This window comes from Hydra vulgaris, chromosome 02, assembly GCF_038396675.1.
Source record: "Hydra vulgaris chromosome 02, alternate assembly HydraT2T_AEP".
Lineage (NCBI taxonomy): Eukaryota > Metazoa > Cnidaria > Hydrozoa > Anthoathecata > Hydridae > Hydra > Hydra vulgaris.
The window spans coordinates 63,969,119-63,992,500 of NC_088921.1; the positions used below are offsets into that span (position 1 = coordinate 63,969,119).

The following is a 23,382-nucleotide window of genomic DNA, read 5'->3' on the forward strand; positions in this document are numbered from 1 at the left end:
AAAGTTTCCCCAAGTACTGCTCTAAGAAGATAATTTCGGCTGATAAATAGTTTTTAATTTCGGCAGTGCCGAATTTGCCAACCTGAGGTTTCTCTGAAACTAAAATAGGAATAAGCATTTGAATTATTATGTAAAGAAGAAGTAGATTTTAGTAATTCAGATAGTAATAAAGTAAGAACAAGTTAGTAAAAAGGGAATTCGTTAGTGTCTCTGTGAAACTCAATAAAATAATAGTTTCCCACAATATAAATTAAATTTATGTCATATATATTAATATGTATATAATAGATTAATAATTTATTATATACAATAATATATATATATATATATAAATATATATATATATATATATATATATGTATATATATATATATATATATATATATATATATATATATATATATATATATATATATATATATATATATATATATATATATATTAGGGTGATCCAAAAAAACCTTTTTTTTACTTTTTGTTATTCTTAAGGTCTAAATGTGTTCATTTATGAAAGAAAACATTGTGCCAAAAAAATCAGCCAAATCGGTTAATATTTAGAGGTCGCGCTGGGGCGATCTTTATACCCCTCTAAAATTGGAATTTTCAAAAGTTCAGTAATATATTGACCTTCGTTTTCTGTACACATTTCAGTTATTTACCGTTCGATTTTAATAAAATAAAAACGAAAATAAAGCTCTTATTACACATAATAATTTTTATTAAACAACATTAAACAACATTAAACAACAACAGCTGCTCATTGTTGCCTGGTTTGTTTAGCACTCAATGTTGATTTTTTTGCATCTGGTAAGACAGCCCTGTTTTCTGCAACTAAATTTAGCACATACTTTTGCTGCTCTTCATCTTTTGTTAAGACAGCATTAAAGTCTTGTACTAACTTCACCCCTCATTCCGCGCAATCATTAACAACTTTAAGAGACTTCACTACTTCTTTAGAGTCGGCATACGATTCATTGTTTTTCCAGTTTGAAGGATCTTCTTCAAGAAAGGAAATGTCAATATTTAAGAAATTAAAAAATGAAAGTGATTTACACGTTACAAAGTCCTCAAGGGATTTACTCATTACATTTGTAATATCTGCTAATTTCTTTGATGGCCTATTATTGTCTATGCATTGACGCTGAAGGACAGTTATCATTTTTCTTATAACTTCAATCTCTACATCATCACTAAAAAAGGCCAAAGATATAAGTTCTTCACTTAAATACCATAGATGCCGCTTCATTGCCTTGGTTGCAGCGGTCGCTATATTTTCATTAATTTCACGATATTCCTCAATATTTTTTAGAAAATCTAAATCATTAAATGGGGCAGAGGCACTGAGTGGTGCAGTAAACCACTGTCGAACATATATTAACGCAGCAAACATGCTAATATCTCTTACTGCATTTAATTCATATTGCACCATTTTAAACTGATCTCTAAATAATCATATTTTAATTGAATAAATAAGTTTTGCCATCCACTGAGCATGATGGAAGGCTCCAGGTGCTTTAAATCTTATACCACTAGGAGGTTGCTCTCCTAAATATATTAGACATAATTCAAGAAGTTCTTTATAATCATCTCGTGGTTGTGAGTCTTGCAAACATTTTTTTAAGAAATTAATTATAGACGATTTTTTTTCAATCGAGACGTTTGAAAGATATCTTTCAGCTTCTTCATCTTGCACTGTTGGGCTAAAATCATCTTTCTTGATATTCTTCCAGGCTTGTTTAAATCGTTTGAAAATAGCAACATCTGGTCCGGACATTGTTGGAAAATAAATTTTAAACACAGATCCTGCAACAATTTCAGTAATGTGATGACGACAAGCTAAATTCAATAATCCTTTTCCTAATTTTTCTTCAAGTAAATTACAAGCACCTTTCTCAGATCCTGTATTGCTAGCTGTGGTATCAAACGACATGCCACAGAGATTATTAATAAGATTCGAAGCGTCCCATTCATGGAGGGAGGCTACAACTGCAGTAGCAATGGCTTCTCCTTTTGAATCAGGAAGTTTTGGCACTCCCAGAAGTTTTTCAACACCACGCCCTGTTACTAAAACTGACAAACACTCAACATTTCCACTTCCATCGATGTCTGCCATCATTTTTCCATCCCAATGAACTACGAGAGGTACATCCGGTTTGAAATTTTCTTTCGTTTCATTGTAATGAGTTTCACGATAATCAGTTCTTGCCCTATGAAAAGTAGTAACAGATATAGAGAACTCTTCAATGGGAGCTCCTCAACTTTGCATTGTAGCTGCTATAGTTCGCATTGCCACACGATTGCTTACTTTTCCTCTATCTAAGGAAGCGACAACTTCAGGGGTAATAATTTTTTTTATAGAACGCTTCTTTTTCAGACCAGAGCTTTCTGGAACATCATCTTTTCCTTTCAAAACTACGATATCATCATGATCCCTACTAGCAGAACTTGAAGGCGAAGTTGAATTCTCAAGAACAACTACTTCTCCAGAGCGTTGTTTTCTTAACGCTTCTTTTTGCAAATGTTTATCCAAACTTATCTCTCTGCAAACTTTATTTTCTTCTTTCTCTGCATCATCTTTATCAATGGAACCTAAGACCATGTTTCCATCATCTCGTTGATCTATGAGGCAATCGCGATCTTCAGCAATTTTTATTAAATCAAAAACATTAGTTGGCGCAATATCAAAAAGTTTCATAATTCTCTTTTCAAAGTCTGTTACTTTGTTTCTAGCAACAGCTGATTTCTTATTTCTGTCTTTTAATAGATCCGTATATTCTTTATGAAATTTTTCAAGCCTTGTAACTGCATTATCCTTTCGAATTGTAGGAATTTTAGCTTTTTCCCAAATTTCACAAGTTGATTTGATAACTGTTACCGAACTTTCATGTATACTCAATCCTTTCACCTCATGGTGGAAGAAAAAACATTTTAATACTTCCAAAATCGTTGGAAGCTTAAGATGGGAAAGCATTGATATTGGTTGACCAATTAACCATTTTGCTGTAGAACTGCGTGTTGACTTTGCGACTGCAGCCATTTTAAATTTTCTTTAATACAGTGCATGAATGAAAATATATTTTGTTGTCACCTATATTTCCAAACAAAATTAGTTTCGTTGAAACTCGCAATTATATCACTTTCTTAAAATACTGTAATTAATATTATTAGTCAAGCAAAATAGATAAACTATTGTAATTTTATTTCAGGAAACACAACACTCTCGATAAAGTTTCGAACTGAACTAAACCATATAATAAACCAATATAATAAAATATAATGAAATTTGGCTTAGTTTGCAATTTATTTTGCCGCTTTAATATGCATGTAAAAAGGAAATGTTGTTTAACAAAAATTATTATGCGTAATAAGAGCTTTATTTTCGTTTTTATTTTATTAAAATCGAACGGTAAATAACCGAAATGTGCAAAAAACGAAGGTCAATATTTTACTGAACTTTTGAAAATTCCAATTTTAGAGGGGTATAAAGATCGCCCCAGCGCGACCTCTAAATATTAACCGATTTGGCTGATTTTTTTGGTACAATGTTTTCTTTCATAAATAAACACATTTAGATTTTAGGAATAACAAAAAGTAAAAAAAAAATTTTTTTGTTCATTTTTGGATCACCCTAATATATATATATATATATATATATATATATATATATATATATATATATATATATATATATATATATATATATATATATATATATACATTTATTACAAATATATTATTAATAATATGCATATTGATATATATATATATATATATATATATATATATATATATATATATATATATATATATGTATATATATATATATATATATAATATATATATATGTATATATATATATATACCAAGGCAAACACTACATGACTATATAAAACAAGTGTCTATTGATAATTGTGTTAAAAAGTTAAGTGAAGGACACCCAACAACACTCTCAGCTTTTCAAGAAAAAGAGCTTGTAGAAGTTCTTCTGACCCTGTCACAGAGATTATTTGGTCTGTCTCCAAAAGATGCGAAACAAATGGTATTCCAGTTTTGTGAAGAAAATGGGATTATTTACAAGTTTAATTGCGCAACTAAGTCAGCAGGAAAAGAATGGTTAAGGGGTTTTCTGAGTTTCTGAATCAACGTCATTGCATCAACCCATTGGTTTTAATAAAATAAAAATTAATTGTTTTTATGATGAGCTAGAAAAAATAATGTTTAATGCTAATGGAATGCAGATTATTCCACCAACAAACTTATTCAATGTAGACGAATCTGGATTGTCTATATGCCATAAACCAGGAAAAGTTGTTGCCCTGAGGGGAAAACACAGTGTTGGTGGCTTAACAAGCTTTGAAAGAGTAAAACAATCACAGTTTGTTGCCAATCAGTAAGCGGATTTTTTGTCCCTCCAATGTTGATTTATCCATGTATTCCAGTGAGACCTGAATTTTTAGATAAAGCCCTAATTGGTTCTATTTCTGGTGGCAGCAAAAATGGGTGGATAACAACTGATTTGTTTGAAAAATGGTTTAATCACTTTTTACAAGCAGTCCAGCCTCAGTCAAGAAACCAACCAGTTCTTCTAATTTTAGATGGACATTCATGTCATAAAAAAAATCTTAGTATTATTATAAAAGCTTGCGAGACAAACGTTATTATATTATCACTTCCATCTCATTTTTTGATGTTTCATTTTTTAAAAGCCTCAAAATATTCTATGATCAAGAAGTCGGAACTTGGCTTCGTCACCATCCATCTTGTAACTGAATTAGAATGTAGTGAATTATTTGGAATAGCTTATGGGAAAGCTGCAACTGTTCAAAATTGTCATATATCTATTTGATAGAAATGTGTTTATTGAAGAAGGCTTTGCTGTAGCTAAGGCTACTGATCACTCGTATGTTGTATCAAAAATTTCAAAATCAAATATTACCTCTGAAATGCACCCTACTCTCGACAATGGGTTAGACCCTGCTAAAGAATTAGATCATATTGATTTTGTCACAGAATGTGTTATTGCTTCTCGAAAAGGTAAATCATTTTAAAAGATGTATTATTTTTACCATCTTCCACCATTTACTTAAAACACAAATGTAATTTTTTTTATATCAAGCAAAATAATAACTTATCTGTTGTTTTACTAACCTAAAAAAAAGTTTCTTAAAAAAGTAGTTCAAATTTTTTTAAAACATTTTAACAACTTTTTTATAATTTACCTAATTTGCCTACCTAATTTTATTCACCTGCTTTAGTTAAATATTTATATTTAGAATCTGCTTCACCAAACTCATCATTTACACTTCAGAAGTCATTAGAACTAGCCACCTCTGATGAAACCTCACAACCTCATCGTGTTACATTTGGATCACTAGCTGGACTCGACATTAAAAACACAAAACGAACAGGTAAAAAAAGGAGGGTAAATCATGCTGAAAAATTACTGGATCACCATATAAATCTCAGCTAGAGGAATCTTTAACTTTGAAATATAAAACACTGGCAGCCACGTAAAAAGTGCATTAAAAATATATATCTACATATCAAAAGACGTGTTTAATAACCTTGATGCTAAAAGTACGAATAATAAACAACTTTATGTAATGTGTCAATACAGTTATGGTGATCCTGTCGACCCGTATTTAAAGGATAATTGGGATAAATGACATTAATTTTGTAGATGGTGGCATGAAACATGTTCTGCTATATGTGGTGTTTATGCTAAAAAAGTATTTACTAATGATGACTGTATGAAACACTGATTCTTTAAAAAAAATGTTATATTTCTTATATTGATAAACTGTTTTTTAATTTTCATAAATAAATCTCTTTTTATAAAGTTTTCTTTGAATTTTGTATTTTATTTTTTTATGTTTAACTATTTAAGTTATGTAAAATATTATTTTATGAATTACTTATGAGCTTATAAATAATATATATAACATGAATTCTTATTTAAACAAAATTTAGAAATAATCATCAAAATCATAGAAATTAGTAATCATTTCATTTACAATTTTACTTTGGAAGCACATTTTTCTAATAAGGTTTCTGTTTTGGGTGATATATTTATACTTTACTAAAATAGGTGGTTCAAAAATTTTAATCTTTGCAATTGCAACGCCCTTAATTAAATGCCAATTAGGTTTAACAAATTCCATTTAATAGACAATTACTTTATACAGTGCAGATTTATAGCTGTTTATAATATTTTAATTATATTAATGCGTTTTCAACGAACATTTTAAATTTCTTAAGTATGCCAAGTTTACGGTATCATTGTGCCAAAAATAGGTCGCTAATTTGGTCATTTTTGAGTATTTTGTAAAACAAATTTTAAATAAAATTTTGTTAGCTTGAAACAATTTTTTAACTATTATTTAATAGATATATCTGCAGAGTATTGATATGCATGGTTTTTTAATATTATTAAAGTAAATATTGTCTATAAACAACAAAATAGCAAATTACCCTACTTTTCCTTATTCTGTTATTTAATAAGCTAAAAACTGAATATGACAACATACTTATCTTCATGACGAAATGTTCGTACATCAGTTAGTGCAGCAAAACCACACGGTACTCTTGCATGCTCTTCAAGTGTCTCAAGTACATGGCGACCTGCATACAAGTAGTAATCATCTTTTGTTGCCTATAATGTATTATTTATGTAATATAATATAAAACAACAGAAAAAACTGCAAAATATAATATAAACACAAAAGTCTAAAAATAACATAAAACTAAAATATAAATAATGTCTACAATATAAACATAAAAAGTAATGTTAAAATGAAACAAAAATTCTGCATAATATAAGCAAGTAACATATAATATTCATAAAAAATTATAACACAAATTTCAATATTAAAAAAACATGGTTTAATACTTGATACAAGAAATAAGTGCTTTCGATAAATTCTGGTCTCAGTGGATGTTGCGCCCAATGCAAATCAAAGTTTGAAGTAAACGCCTGTGTGACAATGATTTTGAGTATTAAAATTATTTTTTTAAAACAAAAACAACTTAATTAATTAATGTTATTAATTATTGTTATAATGAAATTACCTTTATTACCATTTTGGTACCTTAATCAAGTGTGAAAATAATAATAAAGTTAGCAATATTATTTCTCTCTTCCCGTCACCATACCCTGCCTTGATGTAAACCAAGTGTGAGCATAGAACTGATTTCAAGTTGTTAAACTTTTAGTATAGTGTTTAATACTACAGCTTTTATTACTGGCGCCAAGAAAAGAGTTTATATCAAAATAAATGAACATTTTTTAAGACCTATGTTATATCTTTCTAGAGGTCATTATTTGAATCCAATGCCTCTTCAATATTTGGACAAATAAGTTGATGAGATGACGCTCTATTTAAAAGATTTAATGGTGAAACAATGGTTTAATGTAAAAATTGACAATTTCTACATTAAACCAATTAAGAGTTGTAAATGATTCTGATAAATAATAATTTTTAAATTATATGAAATATTTTGTAATAGCTGCATACATTTTAGTCTAAATATAGATTAAAAATGCAAAGAACCATTTTTAAGATTATGTACATTACAGCCCTTGGAATTAGGAAAAATAAAAACCGTTTAAAAATTAAAACTGTTCTTGGTCAGCATCATTTGAAATATGGTTCGACAAACTTCCAAACATTTAGCATAAAACTTACACAAAAATAAATTCTGAGTTCGCCGACTTTTCTTTCAAATGTCGTAGTTTGCTTAAAAATTTTAAAAATGAATTAAAGTTGTGCTGCTTTTATTTTAATCACTTTATTTATAATTAATAACACATTCATTCTTCCGTTTTTATTTTTGTTTACAATTCAAATAAATGGTTCATTTTTGAAATTTAAATGAAACTGTTTTATTAGGAATTAAAAAAAAACTGTTTGTTTTTCTATTTTTTATTGTAATTATTTTATTTAGAACTTAAATAAAATGTTTATTTTGCTTTTTTATTTTATTTTATTATTATTTTATAAAAAGTTGCTTTTTCTGTTGTTTTTTTTAATTTTATTATTTACGTTAGAATTTATTTCAAATGCTGTTTTTATTTTAATTATTTTATTTAAAATTTAAATAAAAGACAAATTATATTATTATACATGTAATATATTTTTAAAAGCATTTTTTTTTTTATAAAATACATTTTTGATAAGATATTTGGTATGCGTCTATAAAACTCTATTGGTTGCTCTTTTAAAAGAAATAGCAGGAGGGGGGAGGGGGAGGGACAGAATCAGGTTTTAAAAATATTCTTAATACTTTTTGAAAAAGAAATTTTGTTTAGAAACTGTCAAATTAAAAAAGTCTGTTTTCTGTTATGCTTTTAAATTAACTTGTTTAGAATTTAAATAAAACGTTTGCTTTGCTTTTTTTTATTTTAACTAATTTATTTAGATTTTAAACATTTGTTTTGCCAGATTTTTTTTTTAATTATTTTATTAAGAAATTAAATAAAACATTAATTTTTTCTTTTTTATTTTAACTCTTTCAGTTAAAATAAAAATAAAATGTTTATTTTGTCGTTGTGAAATAAAATTAATCTATTTGAAATTAAAAATAAAATCAAGATTTTAAAATTCTGAGGTTGGCAAAAAACTAAAGACCTCAGACACTGTCAGGTAGTTTTTTTAATTTTTTTTTTATTTCAATTCACCTTCCCAAAGCTATGAAGGCCATTACAGTCCAGAAGACTACTTCTAGTTGTGGTTACAACCCTCCCTCAACTTTATAAATCCTAACCACGATCTTGAACAAGGTCAAGCGGTTCAGAAATCAGTTGAGTGCGGTACTAACCAGGGATGTGGTAAGGATCGAATTTCGAACTTCTTGCTTATGAGGTGAGTGCAGACCACAATAGGTACCACAGTTAGGTGGCCATTGCCAAATGCTGACCGTTATTCCAAGGGCTTACATTATGAAACTGTCAAAACAGTTAATGTAAAGTAAACTGCTTTAACAGTTCTTCAACATTTTAAGATAGTTCTGCTCACTGTCTTTAAATGTTGTAGCTGCTCTACAACATTTAAAGAGCAGAACATGATCCTTGCTGAATCAAACATACTCAATGTATAATACTAAAAGTATTAAAATTATTTCTATGTTTGGCTAGCATTAGAAATCAAACAACTTAAAGAGAAGCTGCTGAAATAACTGCAGCTACTTTGATAGATTCAAAGACTACAAGTGAGAGTGATTCTCATCTTATTATAGATAAAACTCAAAATAGCTTAGGAGAAAATTAGCAAAAGAACTTTTACATTGAGGTAGACTTGGAAAAAAACCCGGTTTCATTCCTATATATATTTTTTTAAACAGGAGTATGCCACAAAATCATTTATAGAAGTAAATGAAAAAAACTTTCTCAGTCTGAATAAAAATGAACATTCAGTTGGGAACTTTTTTTTTTTTTTGTTCCAGGTATGATCCTTATTTTAAAAAAAAGCTGAAGTTATTGCAGATCCCTTGGTGGACTAGTTAAATAATCAAAATCAATATCTCATTGGAGGAGATAGCACAAATTGATTGCTGTCTACAAACTAATGATTTAAGGTTAAGGCATCTCATTGAAAATTTAAATGTTTTGTAATACTAAATGATGTAAACTCCTTGAAAAAATACTTGATTTTGCAGAATTTGGGTATCAAATTAGGGGCACATTGGTGAAACCTAGAGAATTTAAGAACGTTATTTTATAGAACTTAATAGTTTTATTGTTACCTAACTGGTTTAATATTAAATTTAAAATAAGTTTGGTAGAGGAGCATGTTTTATATCAACTAAATCCATTTAGAACTCAGAGTAAAAATGTTTTAGATATTGTTATGCCAACAATCAGGTAACCAGTGTAATATGTGAAGAACACCAGAAATAAATCCTAATGCTAAACAGCTATTAGACATTATAACATGGACCTTAAATGTAACTGAGCCTCCACTTACTAGTACTCTTACATCTGACAACATTCAAAGAGTTTCTTAACTACCCTATTGAATTTCCTCACTGGACTTTTAATACACACTTTGCTTGAGTGTTTATACACACAAGTAAAGAGAATCATATATATCTGTTCAGCTTGCAAGTTGACATTTAATGTTAAAAAATATATGCGAAAATGATATGATAACTCTTATAAAAATGCAGGAGGAAAAGCTAGAGACTTTACAAAACATCCAGATAGCTCAAAACTTCAATCTTTATTATCTTTTAATTTTGCAAAAGATATGTTTACAAGTTGGAAGAGAGTAACTAAAGGGTACAGGGGAAAATGAATCTAAATGGGTACAGGGATAGAGGACCTAAAATTAGTGATTCTAATGCAGACATACTTTATAAGTCTTATTTACAAAGAAAATTTTGTGTTCTCCTAGTTCAGGGAAACACTATTGCTGATTTATTAAATTAGTCCGAACGATGTCAAAAAATCATTTTATTGCAATATTACTTTTAAATTGACTGACAAAGTTATCTGTATGAAATACAAGCATGTCTTCTGTTATATCCTAAATGTAGTAATGAAAACATACTAAGAATGCAACTCTCATCTTTACCAGGTAACATATCTTTGGTAATGAGATGACTACGTCAGGTACCTTATTTGAAAATTTAGCCAGGAAAATTTATTTTAAATAATTGTTTAATTAGAATCAATCGAAATACGTGCAACTTCTTTTTTCTTTGCCATTTCTATGCAATAATGATATGAAGAATATTTGCATTGACATTAAATTTTTTAACATTTCAGAAAATATTTTGTGATTTGAAAAAATGCAATCAAATTTTCTTTTTTTCAAATTGCAATATTTCATAGTTAATGGCAACCGATGATTCTTTTAAGGAAGACAATTCATCATCACTACTACATTCCATGTCACATGATGAAGTCTCATCATTATTGGAGTCAGAGCATTAAGGATTACACAAAGAAATCATGAACAACATCACAATTTCATTCAAGATGAATTAAGATGAAAATAGATTCCACTCTTATTTAGAAACTTATGATATTATCACTAAAAATACTGAAAGTTATTAAAGTTAAAGGATTTGATGAATAAACATTCGAGAACCTGAGAAAAAGTTGACTAATTGACTTAGTTTAGAAATAGTTCTAGATAATGATCCATTATTTTCTAAGTAAGTGCAAAAAAATTACACAGTTGATTTATTATTTTGACAACATTTGCGATAATAACTTTTTAGGAAAATTTTTGTTCATATTTTTTGTGAAATAAAAGTACTGAGGTTTGCTCATGTTTAAAAAGTTACTTTTTCATACTTTTTTGTGTTTGTTAGTTAATTTAAAGTTATTAACGTCAAGTCAATTTTTATATTATTTATATAATGCTTGCATTCATATCCATGAAAATTATATATTTTATTTAATCTAAATATATTTTTTTGCTTTAGAAGTATTTAATAATGACTAAAATAGTTTTTATTATTGAGAATAACAGTAAATGATAGTTATTTTATGTTAAAAAATAAAAAAAAAATTAAAATAATTAAAAACAAAAATTTTATAATATTACAAAGTTTAATATCACAACTCTAAAAAACAATAAGATTTTTCAATAATACTTATATCTATGAATCGAGAAACTAAGGTTTGATACCTTCTTTAATACTGATGTTTCATGCGTGTGTGTGCATGTGTGTGTGTGTATATATATATATATATATATATATATATATATATATATATATATTTATATATATTAGGTTTTAATGATACAGTAGGTCAGAAACATATACTAGAATAATATGACCATAATGGTTCTATCTGCTATGGGTTCTCCATTATCAACGGAAGTTGCTAATTTGTTTATAGATGCTTTTTAAGTGAAATAGATCAAATTTAAATAATAATAAATGTTCAACTTATAAAAAACTACATAATATTTTTTAGACACTGCTAAAAAAGTACAATTTTGTAATAACTTTTTATAATTGAAAAATATAATGCTTTAAAGGATGTATAAGACACACAGTTAATTGGACAATTTTACCTCTGGTAAAAACTTGAACTTTTTTGCCACTGAATATAACATTTCATGAGTTTCTATAGCAGAATGTAAATCACCTTTTAATACCTAAAAATAATTTATTATTGGTTACTTCATTTAAAATCCAATAAACTTTAACAATTAAAAGTAAAAACAGTTTGAAATGAAAAACAGTAAGAAGATTGTCTTTGAAAGAATTCTAAAGAAGTTATAAGTGTTAACTGTTAATTTTTTAAATTAAAAATTGAATTAATGTAATGTATTTTAAAATTGAATTATTATTGTCCTTATGTCTATAAAAATAAGCTTTGTTTTTTTAAACAAAAGTAAAATAGAAGAAGAGTAAAAAAAAAGTAAAGTAAATTTTGATGTATAAAAGTGAGTTTAAGCATTTTAGTAAATAAAATAAAATTGCTGAAATTTTTTTAAGATGCAACTTTAAACCTTTTTAAATGTGGCCACTCAGAGTGAGGGTTTGCAGTGCCTGGAATATCGACAAAAAAGTTGATATTCCTATAAGCAACAAACAGCAATACTCATACTGAGAATTCTAATTTAAATATTGAACTATCTTTTACTACTTAATTGTCATGAAAAACCATTGTAAAATTATCACCACTAAAGTTGCTTCTGATTTCTTTGTATATAATACTGTTGCCATTTCAAATTTTTTCAATGATTTTGGCTTTTTAAAATTTTTGCACCTTTCTGTTTTAAACAAAAAAACCAAAATGCATTATGAAAAAATTTGACTCTAATTAGTTGGCAAACAAAAGCCTCTACAACAGTTTTGCAAAATTGTCTCTTTTTTTTCTTCTACAAATACTCAAATGATCTTTTGTTTTACTTTTAGAAATTCAAACTTATATGAGACGCTCTTTAGAAAGCATTTACTGTGACTTTTCTTTTTTGTAACTCCTAACTCATATAACCTGCAGACAGTAAAATAATTTTTTTTTTGTATTTCACATAAGAAATCATTTTTTAAGTGAAACATGAAATATATTTCACATAAAAAACAATTTCAATGCCTGTGTAAATAAATAAACAATAAACAAATAACAAGATCTGTCTAAATAAAAAAGTCCTTTAATTTGATATTGAATTTTAAAACTTTGTAACATTTTAGTTTTATAATTGAAGCATCAACCAACCACTGAGAGAATCAACTATAAAAATTTTTTTACAATAAAAGTATTTGGCGTCTATAACTATAATTAACTTAATCATAGAGTTTTAGAAATAAAAAGTAAACTCCTAATAAGAAATACAAACATCATTACAAATTTATTGCTACTTTATGAAAAATTTATAATATTTAAAAAATATTTTAAAAAAACAAAACCATTTACAAGTAATCCAGGCCAGAAGGCTTGCAGGGCATCCATATGTGATCGTACAGGTTGATCAGGCTGATGCATCATTACATCAATAAACATAGAACCACGTTGTATGTATCTTTTTATTGATTCATAGTGCTAAAAATAGATTAAAAGTAGTATATTTGTAAAAATATAAATGCATGTATGTATGAATATATATGCATGTATGTATAAATATATGTAAATGCATGTATGTATGAATATATCTATATAAATATATCTATATCTATATATAAATATATATATATATCTATATCTATATATATATATATATATATATATATATATATATATATATATATATATATATATATATATATATATATATATATATATATATATATATATATATATATATATATATATATACACATTAGTAAAAACACTTATCCAATTTTTTCTTTAACAGGTTGTTCTCCTCTTGTAGGTTTATCAGGAAGAATACTCTTGATGAACCTACAGACGGAGAAACAGCCAGCCGAAGATAAAATTTGATAAGTATTTTTACTAATTCATTTGTTCTCAAAGAACAGAGCAATACTCTGTTCTTTGAGAACAAGGAGCACTCTATCACAGAGATATGCTAAACATTATAGGCCTTACCAATGATGATGTTAGTTTCTCCAAGCATCTTAACATAAAAAAAACATCAAATTGTCGGCCTATTGTTGTAGAAATTAAGAACATTACTAACAAAAAATTAGCTCTGATAAACTCTTGCAAACTTGCTACACATGAGAATCTCAAGACATGCAGAGTCAGTCCTGACTTGTCTCCTGCTGAAAGAGAACTTGAGTACCAACTACGCAAAAACCGCAACATTTGTAATGATAAAATACGTAATGATAACCCTCAAGCACCCTTTCACTGGGGTATTCGCGATGGAGCAATCATCAAGATCCGTGGTGCCCTTACTTCTCGCTCCACTCCAACTAACTAGCAATAATCTCAACACCAATCGCTTACCAACCATCTGTACCACTAATATGCGCTCACTCTGTAACAAAATTAAGATTTTTAATCAATTTCTCATAGATACCAACATTGACATTGCCTGTTTAACTTAAACCTGGCTCAACCCCAGCAGTAAGCAAATTATTCTTTCTCAAATCAATAAAAATTACACTTGCATAAGCACTGAACGTCAAGATCGCATGGGTGGTGGTACTGTTATATTCATAAACAAAAAATACTCAGATAAAATAGAAAAAATAAAATTAACTACAGACTACTCGTTTAACTTGGTGCCTAAACAAGAAATCGAACTAACAATCGCTCGTGTGTACCCAAAATTACTCCCCAGAGGATACTCTTCCTGCCTAGTTATATGTGCCTATATCCCAGTTTGGTCTAAAAGTGAGCAGCGCAATGCATCTTATCAACTTGCACAATTCATTGAACCAGCCATAACTCTTTGCACAATCGGCAACAAACCACTAATATTTCTTGCAGGGTATCTTAATGGCTATCCTACTGGCTTTATTTGTCATTCACACCAACTCATTCATCTCAATACACACCCCACCAGAAAAACATCTATTCTTGACATCATCTTGAGTAATGCCCCTAAATGCTATGTGTCGAATACCCTTCCTAGTTTTGGTAATTTAGATCACCTTGTTGTAGTTAGTCGACCTCCTTTAAATCTCTACAAATCTACTCGCCCGGCTCCCCACAAGGTTGCTTACCGGTCAGGTAGAATTGCTGACACTGTTGCACTGATATGATCTACCAATATTAAAATCTTAGTTGATTCACCGTATGAAATACAAGTTGCTTGCAACAACTTTTATCATTCTATACTCTCTGCCCAAGACTTCTGCCAACCTCTAAAATCAACAACGCTCGTTAACCCTAAGCCTTGGATGACACCACTTATTTAAGGCCTTATAAAAAAGCGTCAACAGCTCTTTTTCTCCGGGTACTACAAAGAGTGGCAAGCACTTGCAAACCGAATTTGTAAACTAATTACCAAAAGAAAGAGAATCTATAACAGGCGTTTCGCTACTGGAAAAACAGATTTTTGGCGTGAAATCAGTCTTGCTGATAAAGATCAAATCACAACCCCTATCTCTGAGACACTAGCAAACCCATTAAATGATCATTTTCAAAGTGTTTGGACTGGCAAAAAATAACCCAGCCTCTCATGCTTCATTAACCGAGAGGCAAACCCGCCTACTACCCCCATTTTTACCCTTAATAACATTGCCAACCAACTCATCAAACTCAAACCAGGTTCCTCAGGACCAGATGATCTGTCTCCATTTTTACTCAAATCTGCTCGCTTTGAAATTGCCTCATCACTCTGCATCCTATTCAACCGCCTCATAGAAAACAGTTACCTACCTGACCAATGGAAATCAGCAAACATAACACCGATTCCAAAAATTTCTAACCCACACTCGTCTAATGACTATTGACGAATTGCCAATACATTTGCATTATGTAAAGTTTTTGAACGTATTATTACCATATTCATTGTCCATCACACCAAGCACTTGTGGGTCTTAAACAAACAGTTCGGTTTCCTTCCAGGCAGAAGTACAATGGACGCTATTATTCAAATTATAGAGGACTGGAGTCATGCGAAAGATAACAACAAATCAATTTATGTAATATTAAGATTTCGAAAAAGCTTTTGATCTTGTCATTCATGACAAATTACTGGTAAAGTTAGTAAACATTCTACCTAGCTGGCTCACCTCTTGGATCGCAGCTTACTTCTAACCGTCAACAAAGAATTAAAATAAATGATACCACCACTGACTGGAAATGTATCGAAGCAGGTGTACTTCAGGATAGTGTTTTAGGTCCAATCCTGTTGATTCTATTTATTTCTGACATTAATGTCTATCTTCCACCTGAAACCATCCTCAAAAAATATGCTGATGATCTATATAATTAATGATAAAGTTCCTACCAACCTACCTCAATCGATTGTTAATGGCGTTGCTCTTTGGTCAAAGGAAAACGGAATGAAACTTAATGGCCCGAAATGTAAAATCATAAGAATTATTCTCAGTTGCTTCAAAATTCAAGCTTTACCATCCATTGTACTCAATAATACTGAACTTGAAATAGTCAGCAGCCACAAATACCTTGGAATCATGCTCAATGAGAATATTGATTGGGATGAACAGACAAAAGTTCACAACAATATAAAATCAGTACCATACCTGCTCAAACGTCTTAAGCAAATTGGACACACTCAGCCAAACCTTTCACAGGTCTACTGATCTTACGCTATTAGCCACTTGATATATAGTGCTTCTACTCTCACTTAGTGTAGTGCTGCTGCAAAAAGAGAGATCCAACATTTTCATAAAAATTCCCTGCAAATTAATGGAATTGATGTAACCAATTCAAGCAGCATCAATATTATTTTTGACATTGAAGAGTTACTTGACAGGATCTGTATTGATATACTCAAAAAGATCCTTGCAGACCCATGCCATCCTATAACTACTAAATTAACTCAAACCAACAGCAGAAACCCTAATTGATTCCTGTATACTTTTAACACCGCAAAAACTACTACTTACCAAAAAACTTTTATTCAAAAATACCTCCATATCCTTCGTGATGGCGTCAGTGACCTCTACCTCCCAAGCAATATTGGAAGCTTTACTGCCTTTTCAATGCATAAATAATATGTTCCTCCCCTGTATTCTTAGCAAATTGTTGATATTAAAGGACATATAAAATTGTACAATTCATTCCTTCCAACGCTATTCAATTTTAAATAAAGATTTATAAAAATAAAATAAATAAATATATATGTGTATATACTTGTGTGTATATATATATATATATATATATATATATACATATATATATATATAACCCTCGGAATTAAGGTCGGCATTCGGCAATGCTGACCTGAAAGTGTTTCATTTCTATGCCTTATGGTAAGACCTTTGTACCAAATAATTTTTGCCGACCTCTAAAAGATTGAGGTCGGTAAACTATTGCCGACATCATTTTTCCTAATTCCGAGGGTTGTATGTATGTGTATATATATATATATATATATATATATATATATATATATATATATATGTATATATATAGGCTTTGCCGGAAGCAACCTCACAAATTTTTTATTGAAAAAAAGTTTAATATATTTATATTTTTGAGGTTTATATATTTGTATTTAAAAAAAAGTTTAATATATTTATATTTATGAGGTTCATATATAGGTAATATATTTATAGTTTTGACGCTTTTTATGTACATTTATTATTTATTCAAAAAAATAAAAATAAAACTTTGTATATTTAAATAAAAAAGCGCTTTAAAAAGTAAACATAATGCAACTACCATAAAAATAAATAAATAATGCACTTTTAAATGCATTTTAACTAAAAATGTCCATTATTAAAATTTATTTTTAATAATGTCTAATATAAAAAAGCAAGTACAAAAAACGCTTTTGCTAAGTACAAAAAATCACAGCAATTTTCTGTCTAACCCATCAGTTTTATTTTTATACTAAAATGTTAATAATACTATTTTAAAACTCACTTTTCAAAATCTTCTTTTCTTTTCTTTTCTCAAATTTTCCCGACAAAGCCTGTATATTTATACATACATACATACATATATATACATATTTTAGTGTGTGTATGTGTGCATATATAAATACATATATGTATTTATATATATAATATATATTTATATTTATATAAATAAATACATATATGTATATATTTATATATATATATATATTATATGTATTTATATATATAATATATACTTACATTTATATATATAAATACATATATGTATATATTTATATATGCATTCTGATATATATGTCCATATATATGTATTTATATATATACATTTATTTATATATATAAATACATATATGTACACATCTGTATATATACATACAGTGCTTGTTTTCAAGCGTTAAGTTGCTGGCAATTTACGTACGAATTACGTACACCTAGAACGATTTTCATGAAGCAACTTTGATATTTTTTTAACTTTTAAATTGCTCTATTAGGCGCTAAGATAAAAGAAGTAATTAATTTTACAAAAAACCACTTTGACGATTATGCTTTATTAAGCTTTTTTTTATCAAAATATATAGTATACTATATATTTTGATAAATAATGACAAATTTTATAAAAAATCATTAATAAAATTGTTTATTGTTATTAGTAACAAAAAACAAGTTTATTCAATTTTTGCTTAGTATACAAAGTTACTAAATGAAACTTAAAAGAAAACCCTAAAAGAAATATTTATAATTAAATGCTGCGATAAATTTTTTTATGTATCATTTTTTTATTTAGCAAGCCCAAGTATATTTATTTATACAAGTTTTTATAGCAATAAAAAGAAATTCCTTAAACGTCTATTGAACAGTAAAAACAAGTGAATAACAAAAAACAAAAAAGTTATATTTTATATTATTGCTGTTTATGTTATTTTTATTTTTATTTTGTTTTATGGTAATGATCAATTGTTTTGCTTGAAAAGCGCAAATATTGAACGCAAACACGCTTGAAGCAAACCAATACAAAATATATAATAAAAATAAGGTCTTGCAATGTCATACTTTATATAAAATATTTATTTACTCAAAATGTTTTTTTTTAACAGCAGCTTTACATAATTAACTGTTTATGCACTATTCAAAAAGTGAACAGAAAAATCCTTAAAGCTTAAAAAAAAAATTGATTAAAAAGTTATTTAAATTGTTTTTTTAATCTTTAATATGTTAAAGGTATGTGTAATATTCAGACTTTCCAATAAAGTTAGCACACAAACCGATCTTTACCCGTTTTATTTTTTAGTAGATGGGAGTTTTGTCAAGGATTTTTAAATGGAAACCATTACAGAAAAAGAAACTACTTATGTGGTTAAAATCATATGTAAATTGTGTGCTCTTCATTGAAGTACTAATTTATTAAGAACTACTCGAGCAGTAAGAGCAGCTGCCTTACAATTTGTAAATGGTACGAGTAATATTAAAAAAGATAGCACTAGTAGACATTTATCAAGTAGGACTCACCAATATGCAATACAATTGGAAAATATAGATTTTGGCAATAATAAAGAAGGAGCAAAAAATGTAAGGGTTTAATTTAAATTGTTGATGTTTTATTTTAACAACTTCTTCTACTTTCAAGCCATTTCAATTTAAAAGCAAATAAGTTAATAGCAGGCCGCCGAGAGCGGTCACGCTCTAGGACAGCAACCCTGATTGGTGCCCTTATTTATTAAAATTTTTCTATATTATAGATGAAGGACCTTTTTTTTTTTTAAGGTACCTTCTTTTCATTTGGCGCCCCTTAAAAAATTGTAAAAATTAAAAGTAATTTAATTTTTTTACAACTTTTTTTTAATAATATTTGTTTTAACTTAGTGAATATGAATCCATAAAAAATGATATTGTTTGTTTGCGACCTTCTGATACAATTTGTTTGTTTAATTTTTTTATTTGCTTCTGAACTTTATTTTTGATTATTAACTTTTATTTCTTTTTTTTTAAATAATACTTTAATTTTAAAATGTTTCACACACTCGTTAATTATGCGTAGTTACTATAGTCTTTGTAGATGGTACTTTTCATCACTTAGTAACACGTTACTAATTGACAAAAATGACATAAAAAAAATGTTTTTAATTTATTTTAAATTGTTTTATTTTATTGAAAATTTGTGTGTAAATAACGTTTTAAATAATAAAAATAATAAATAATAAAATGCAGGCAAAATATTTTTATGAAAAAAATTTTTTATTTTTCATATCAACAATTGCATGTAACCTTTCTAAGGGCCAAAGAAGTCATTTTTTTAAGACCCGAATTTAATTGAAAGACAAATTTAGGCTATTTTAACGAATATTTGCCGCTCCTTAGACCAAACTTATGAGATGGAATTGAATTTTCTATCAAACTAGATGTACTGGTTCTATATAAAATGTTAAATGCTATTTTTTTTTTTTTTTTTTTTATAATTATTTAATTCTTACAAATTAAATAAAAGCTACAACTATTTTTATAATTCAGGGTGTGGATATAAAAAAATACTTCTTTATGCCAGAAATAAAAATGTTTAAAAGTTAGGTTACCAAACTTGGGAATTTTTATAATATATAGAAATGAAAAGATTCGAATTGGAAATTTATATGTTCAAGTAACTTACTAACGTAACTTAACAAATAATTTTTTACTTTTAGTAACTTACTAAAAGTAAAAAACTATTTGATTATAAATTGTTCCAGCTGTTATATATTGAAGTAATTAGAAATGTCAATTTTTTTTTATTGAAGTAATTTAGCATTTATGTTTTGCTGTTAAGCAAATTTGGTGCTGTTATTAACTTATATTTTTTTCAAAAACATAACTAGTAATCGTATTACCGCCATATTTATTATTGTTGATGATGACGGAGTAAGCACTTAAAAAATATTTTAAGTGAAATAGAAATGAGCGTTTTATCAATAAAAAAAGATTCGCTTCCCACTAACTTTTTTGTACCATGAAAAAACGTCTTCGCAAGCAAAAAAATAAAATAAATTGATAATATTTGGTAATCAAATTGATAGAGGTTGAACTCTGTTTAAAAATCATTTTTATATATTATAACAGGTGGATTTTAAGAATTTGTCAAAAAGCTTTTACTTAAATCCATCATTACAGAAGAAATACTCAAGATAAATTGCTACCGCAATCTGGTAAAAACTGCCTATGAAATGGGGTGCCATCCTACAATGCCTCATTCAAATTTTTCTGTTCTGGTAAGATTCAAAACTTTTCTGATATATGAGTGAAATACCATTTTTGCCATTATAACATTTTATTTAACTGTTAGGATAGAATAGGGTATTATGGGCACCTTAAGCCAAAATTGGAATTTTTTCTAAATTAATGATGCTTAATCCAAAATTTTTTAAATAAACAATTTTTAGGGGTCACTACTTTTGATATACTTAGATATTCGGACACCCAAAATATTTTTCTTAAAAACACAGAGGTTTTAAAAAAGTAGCCTAAGTGCTCATATTACCCAGACCAGTTGGTAATATGGGCACTTTAAATTGAGTTTAAAAATTAAAATTTATCAAGTATAAAAAATAACAACATAACAATTTGAACTAATTTGTGGAATATAATGAATCGTTATTAACAAAATTTATTATATAAATCATTATAAAATCAAATTTTAAGCCATTTTTATTGAAACAAAACTACTTTGTTTTATGTAACAACAACAAAAAAAAAACAATAAGATAGTCTGTTATTTTTTCAATTTTATTAACTCAAACCTTGAAAACGATAAAATTACAAATTTTTTGAATTTGACTTAAAGATATTTATTATTGTTAAGATATTGAAAATTTTTGCTATGTTTTGCTTTTATTCAAAAAGCAATCAAAACCACTGCAATTTTAGGACTTAAAACTAGGTAATTTTAATTAAAAACACTGGGTAATTTGAGCATGTTTGTATTACACAAAAATGTTTTTTTTTAAATTAAGTCAAAACTATATGTTTAATATAAAACTAAATGTTTAATAACGAATGATGATATTTTGCGTAATACGTAATGATAATATTTTAACAAAAAATTGAATAGCATTTTAACTAGACGAGAGCTGCTATTTACTACATATAATTTTATGCAAATTATACTGATTCTTGTTATAACCATATTGTTGATTCAAAAATTATAAAGAACTTTAGCTTCACTGCTTACATCTTAGAAGTTTTTGGGTATGCTCATAATAACCAAGGTGCTCATGTTACTCTAATCTACCCTAATTCTTTTATTTTTCTACCTGTATATGCTTACAAGTTCTATTTTTTCAATGGATGCGTTTAACATTTTTATTTATGATGTGTGCAAAATTAACTGGCGCAAGCTTAATTAAACGGAATGAGAATAGTCATACTGGAAGAGAAATGATTAAATGTTGTGCTGACTCCGTATGTGAAAAATGTGTTGAAAACCTTAAACGGTGCAACTTTTTTTCTATTCTTAGTGACGGTAGTCAAAAAAGAAAAACAGGCAAAGAAAAAGAACTGGTTTTAGTTCGAATGGAAAGAAATAGTATACCGATCTACATGGTCACAGAGTTGCTGAACATGTCACTCTTTGGTGGCAGTGACTCAAACTCAGTAACTAATGATATAAACAGTATATTTAAATCAGATGCATCATTATCTAAAATAAGATCTGAACATTATACTATAAATTTTGGTGTACATAATGGTGTACTGGCACAATTGCAGCAGAGTTGCCCATGGTTGATAAAAATCCATTGCATTAATCATAGGGTTGAATTGGCAGTAAAAGAAGCATTTAAATAAATCCCTGATTTTACAAAAATTGACGACTTTTATATCGCTAACTACTATCTATTAAGGAACTCTGGTAAATTAAAAGCGGAAGTTGAAGCAGCCTCAAAATGCCTTGGTATAACACTACAATTTAATAAAAATTACAGGAACAAGGTTTGTTGGAGGAAAGAAGTTTGTAGTCTGTTAGAAACATCACCAGCTTTTATTATGGCTTACTAAAATAATGCAAGCGAGCAGACAAATATTTAAACTGTTGCGAAAGTAAAGGGGTTATTAAAATCATTTAAGTGTCATTCTTTCCTTTGCAAAGTTGGCTTGTACCTAGACAGCTTAGATGTTATAGTTCCAGTCACATAAATATTTGAAAGTAATGAGTTATTGGCTTATGAAATTCCAACAGTTATAAATCGAACTCAATTGAAGATAGGAGACAAAATTCAAGCGATAGGAAAAGATGATGAATTTATTGAGAGTTTTATAAACCGTTACATGGTCACTGATAAAAATGATGTAGAAGGTTCATTTGCTAAGACTGGCGATAAACGAAGGCACGTTAAAAATTGTACGTATGTCAACATAGAATTAGAAATGAATAGTTTTGTTTATGATGAATCAATTATGAAAGTTCGTCAAATTAAAAAAACGATTTTTTCA

General features: G+C 27.9%; 1 protein-coding gene across 1 annotated transcript in view; it reads right to left on the reverse strand.

Moving 5' to 3' along the window:
* Positions 1-23,382, reverse strand: part of LOC100197565 (ER degradation-enhancing alpha-mannosidase-like protein 3) — a 95,604-nt gene that overhangs the window by 28,062 nt on the left and 44,160 nt on the right. The window contains exons 10-13 of the mRNA XM_065791685.1: positions 13,379-13,504; positions 12,030-12,113; positions 6,890-6,973; positions 6,528-6,652 (exon numbers count right to left, since the gene is read on the reverse strand). Coding sequence (XP_065647757.1) covers positions 6,528-6,652; positions 6,890-6,973; positions 12,030-12,113; positions 13,379-13,504 — 419 coding nt within the window. The remainder of the gene's footprint in view (positions 1-6,527; positions 6,653-6,889; positions 6,974-12,029; positions 12,114-13,378; positions 13,505-23,382) is intronic.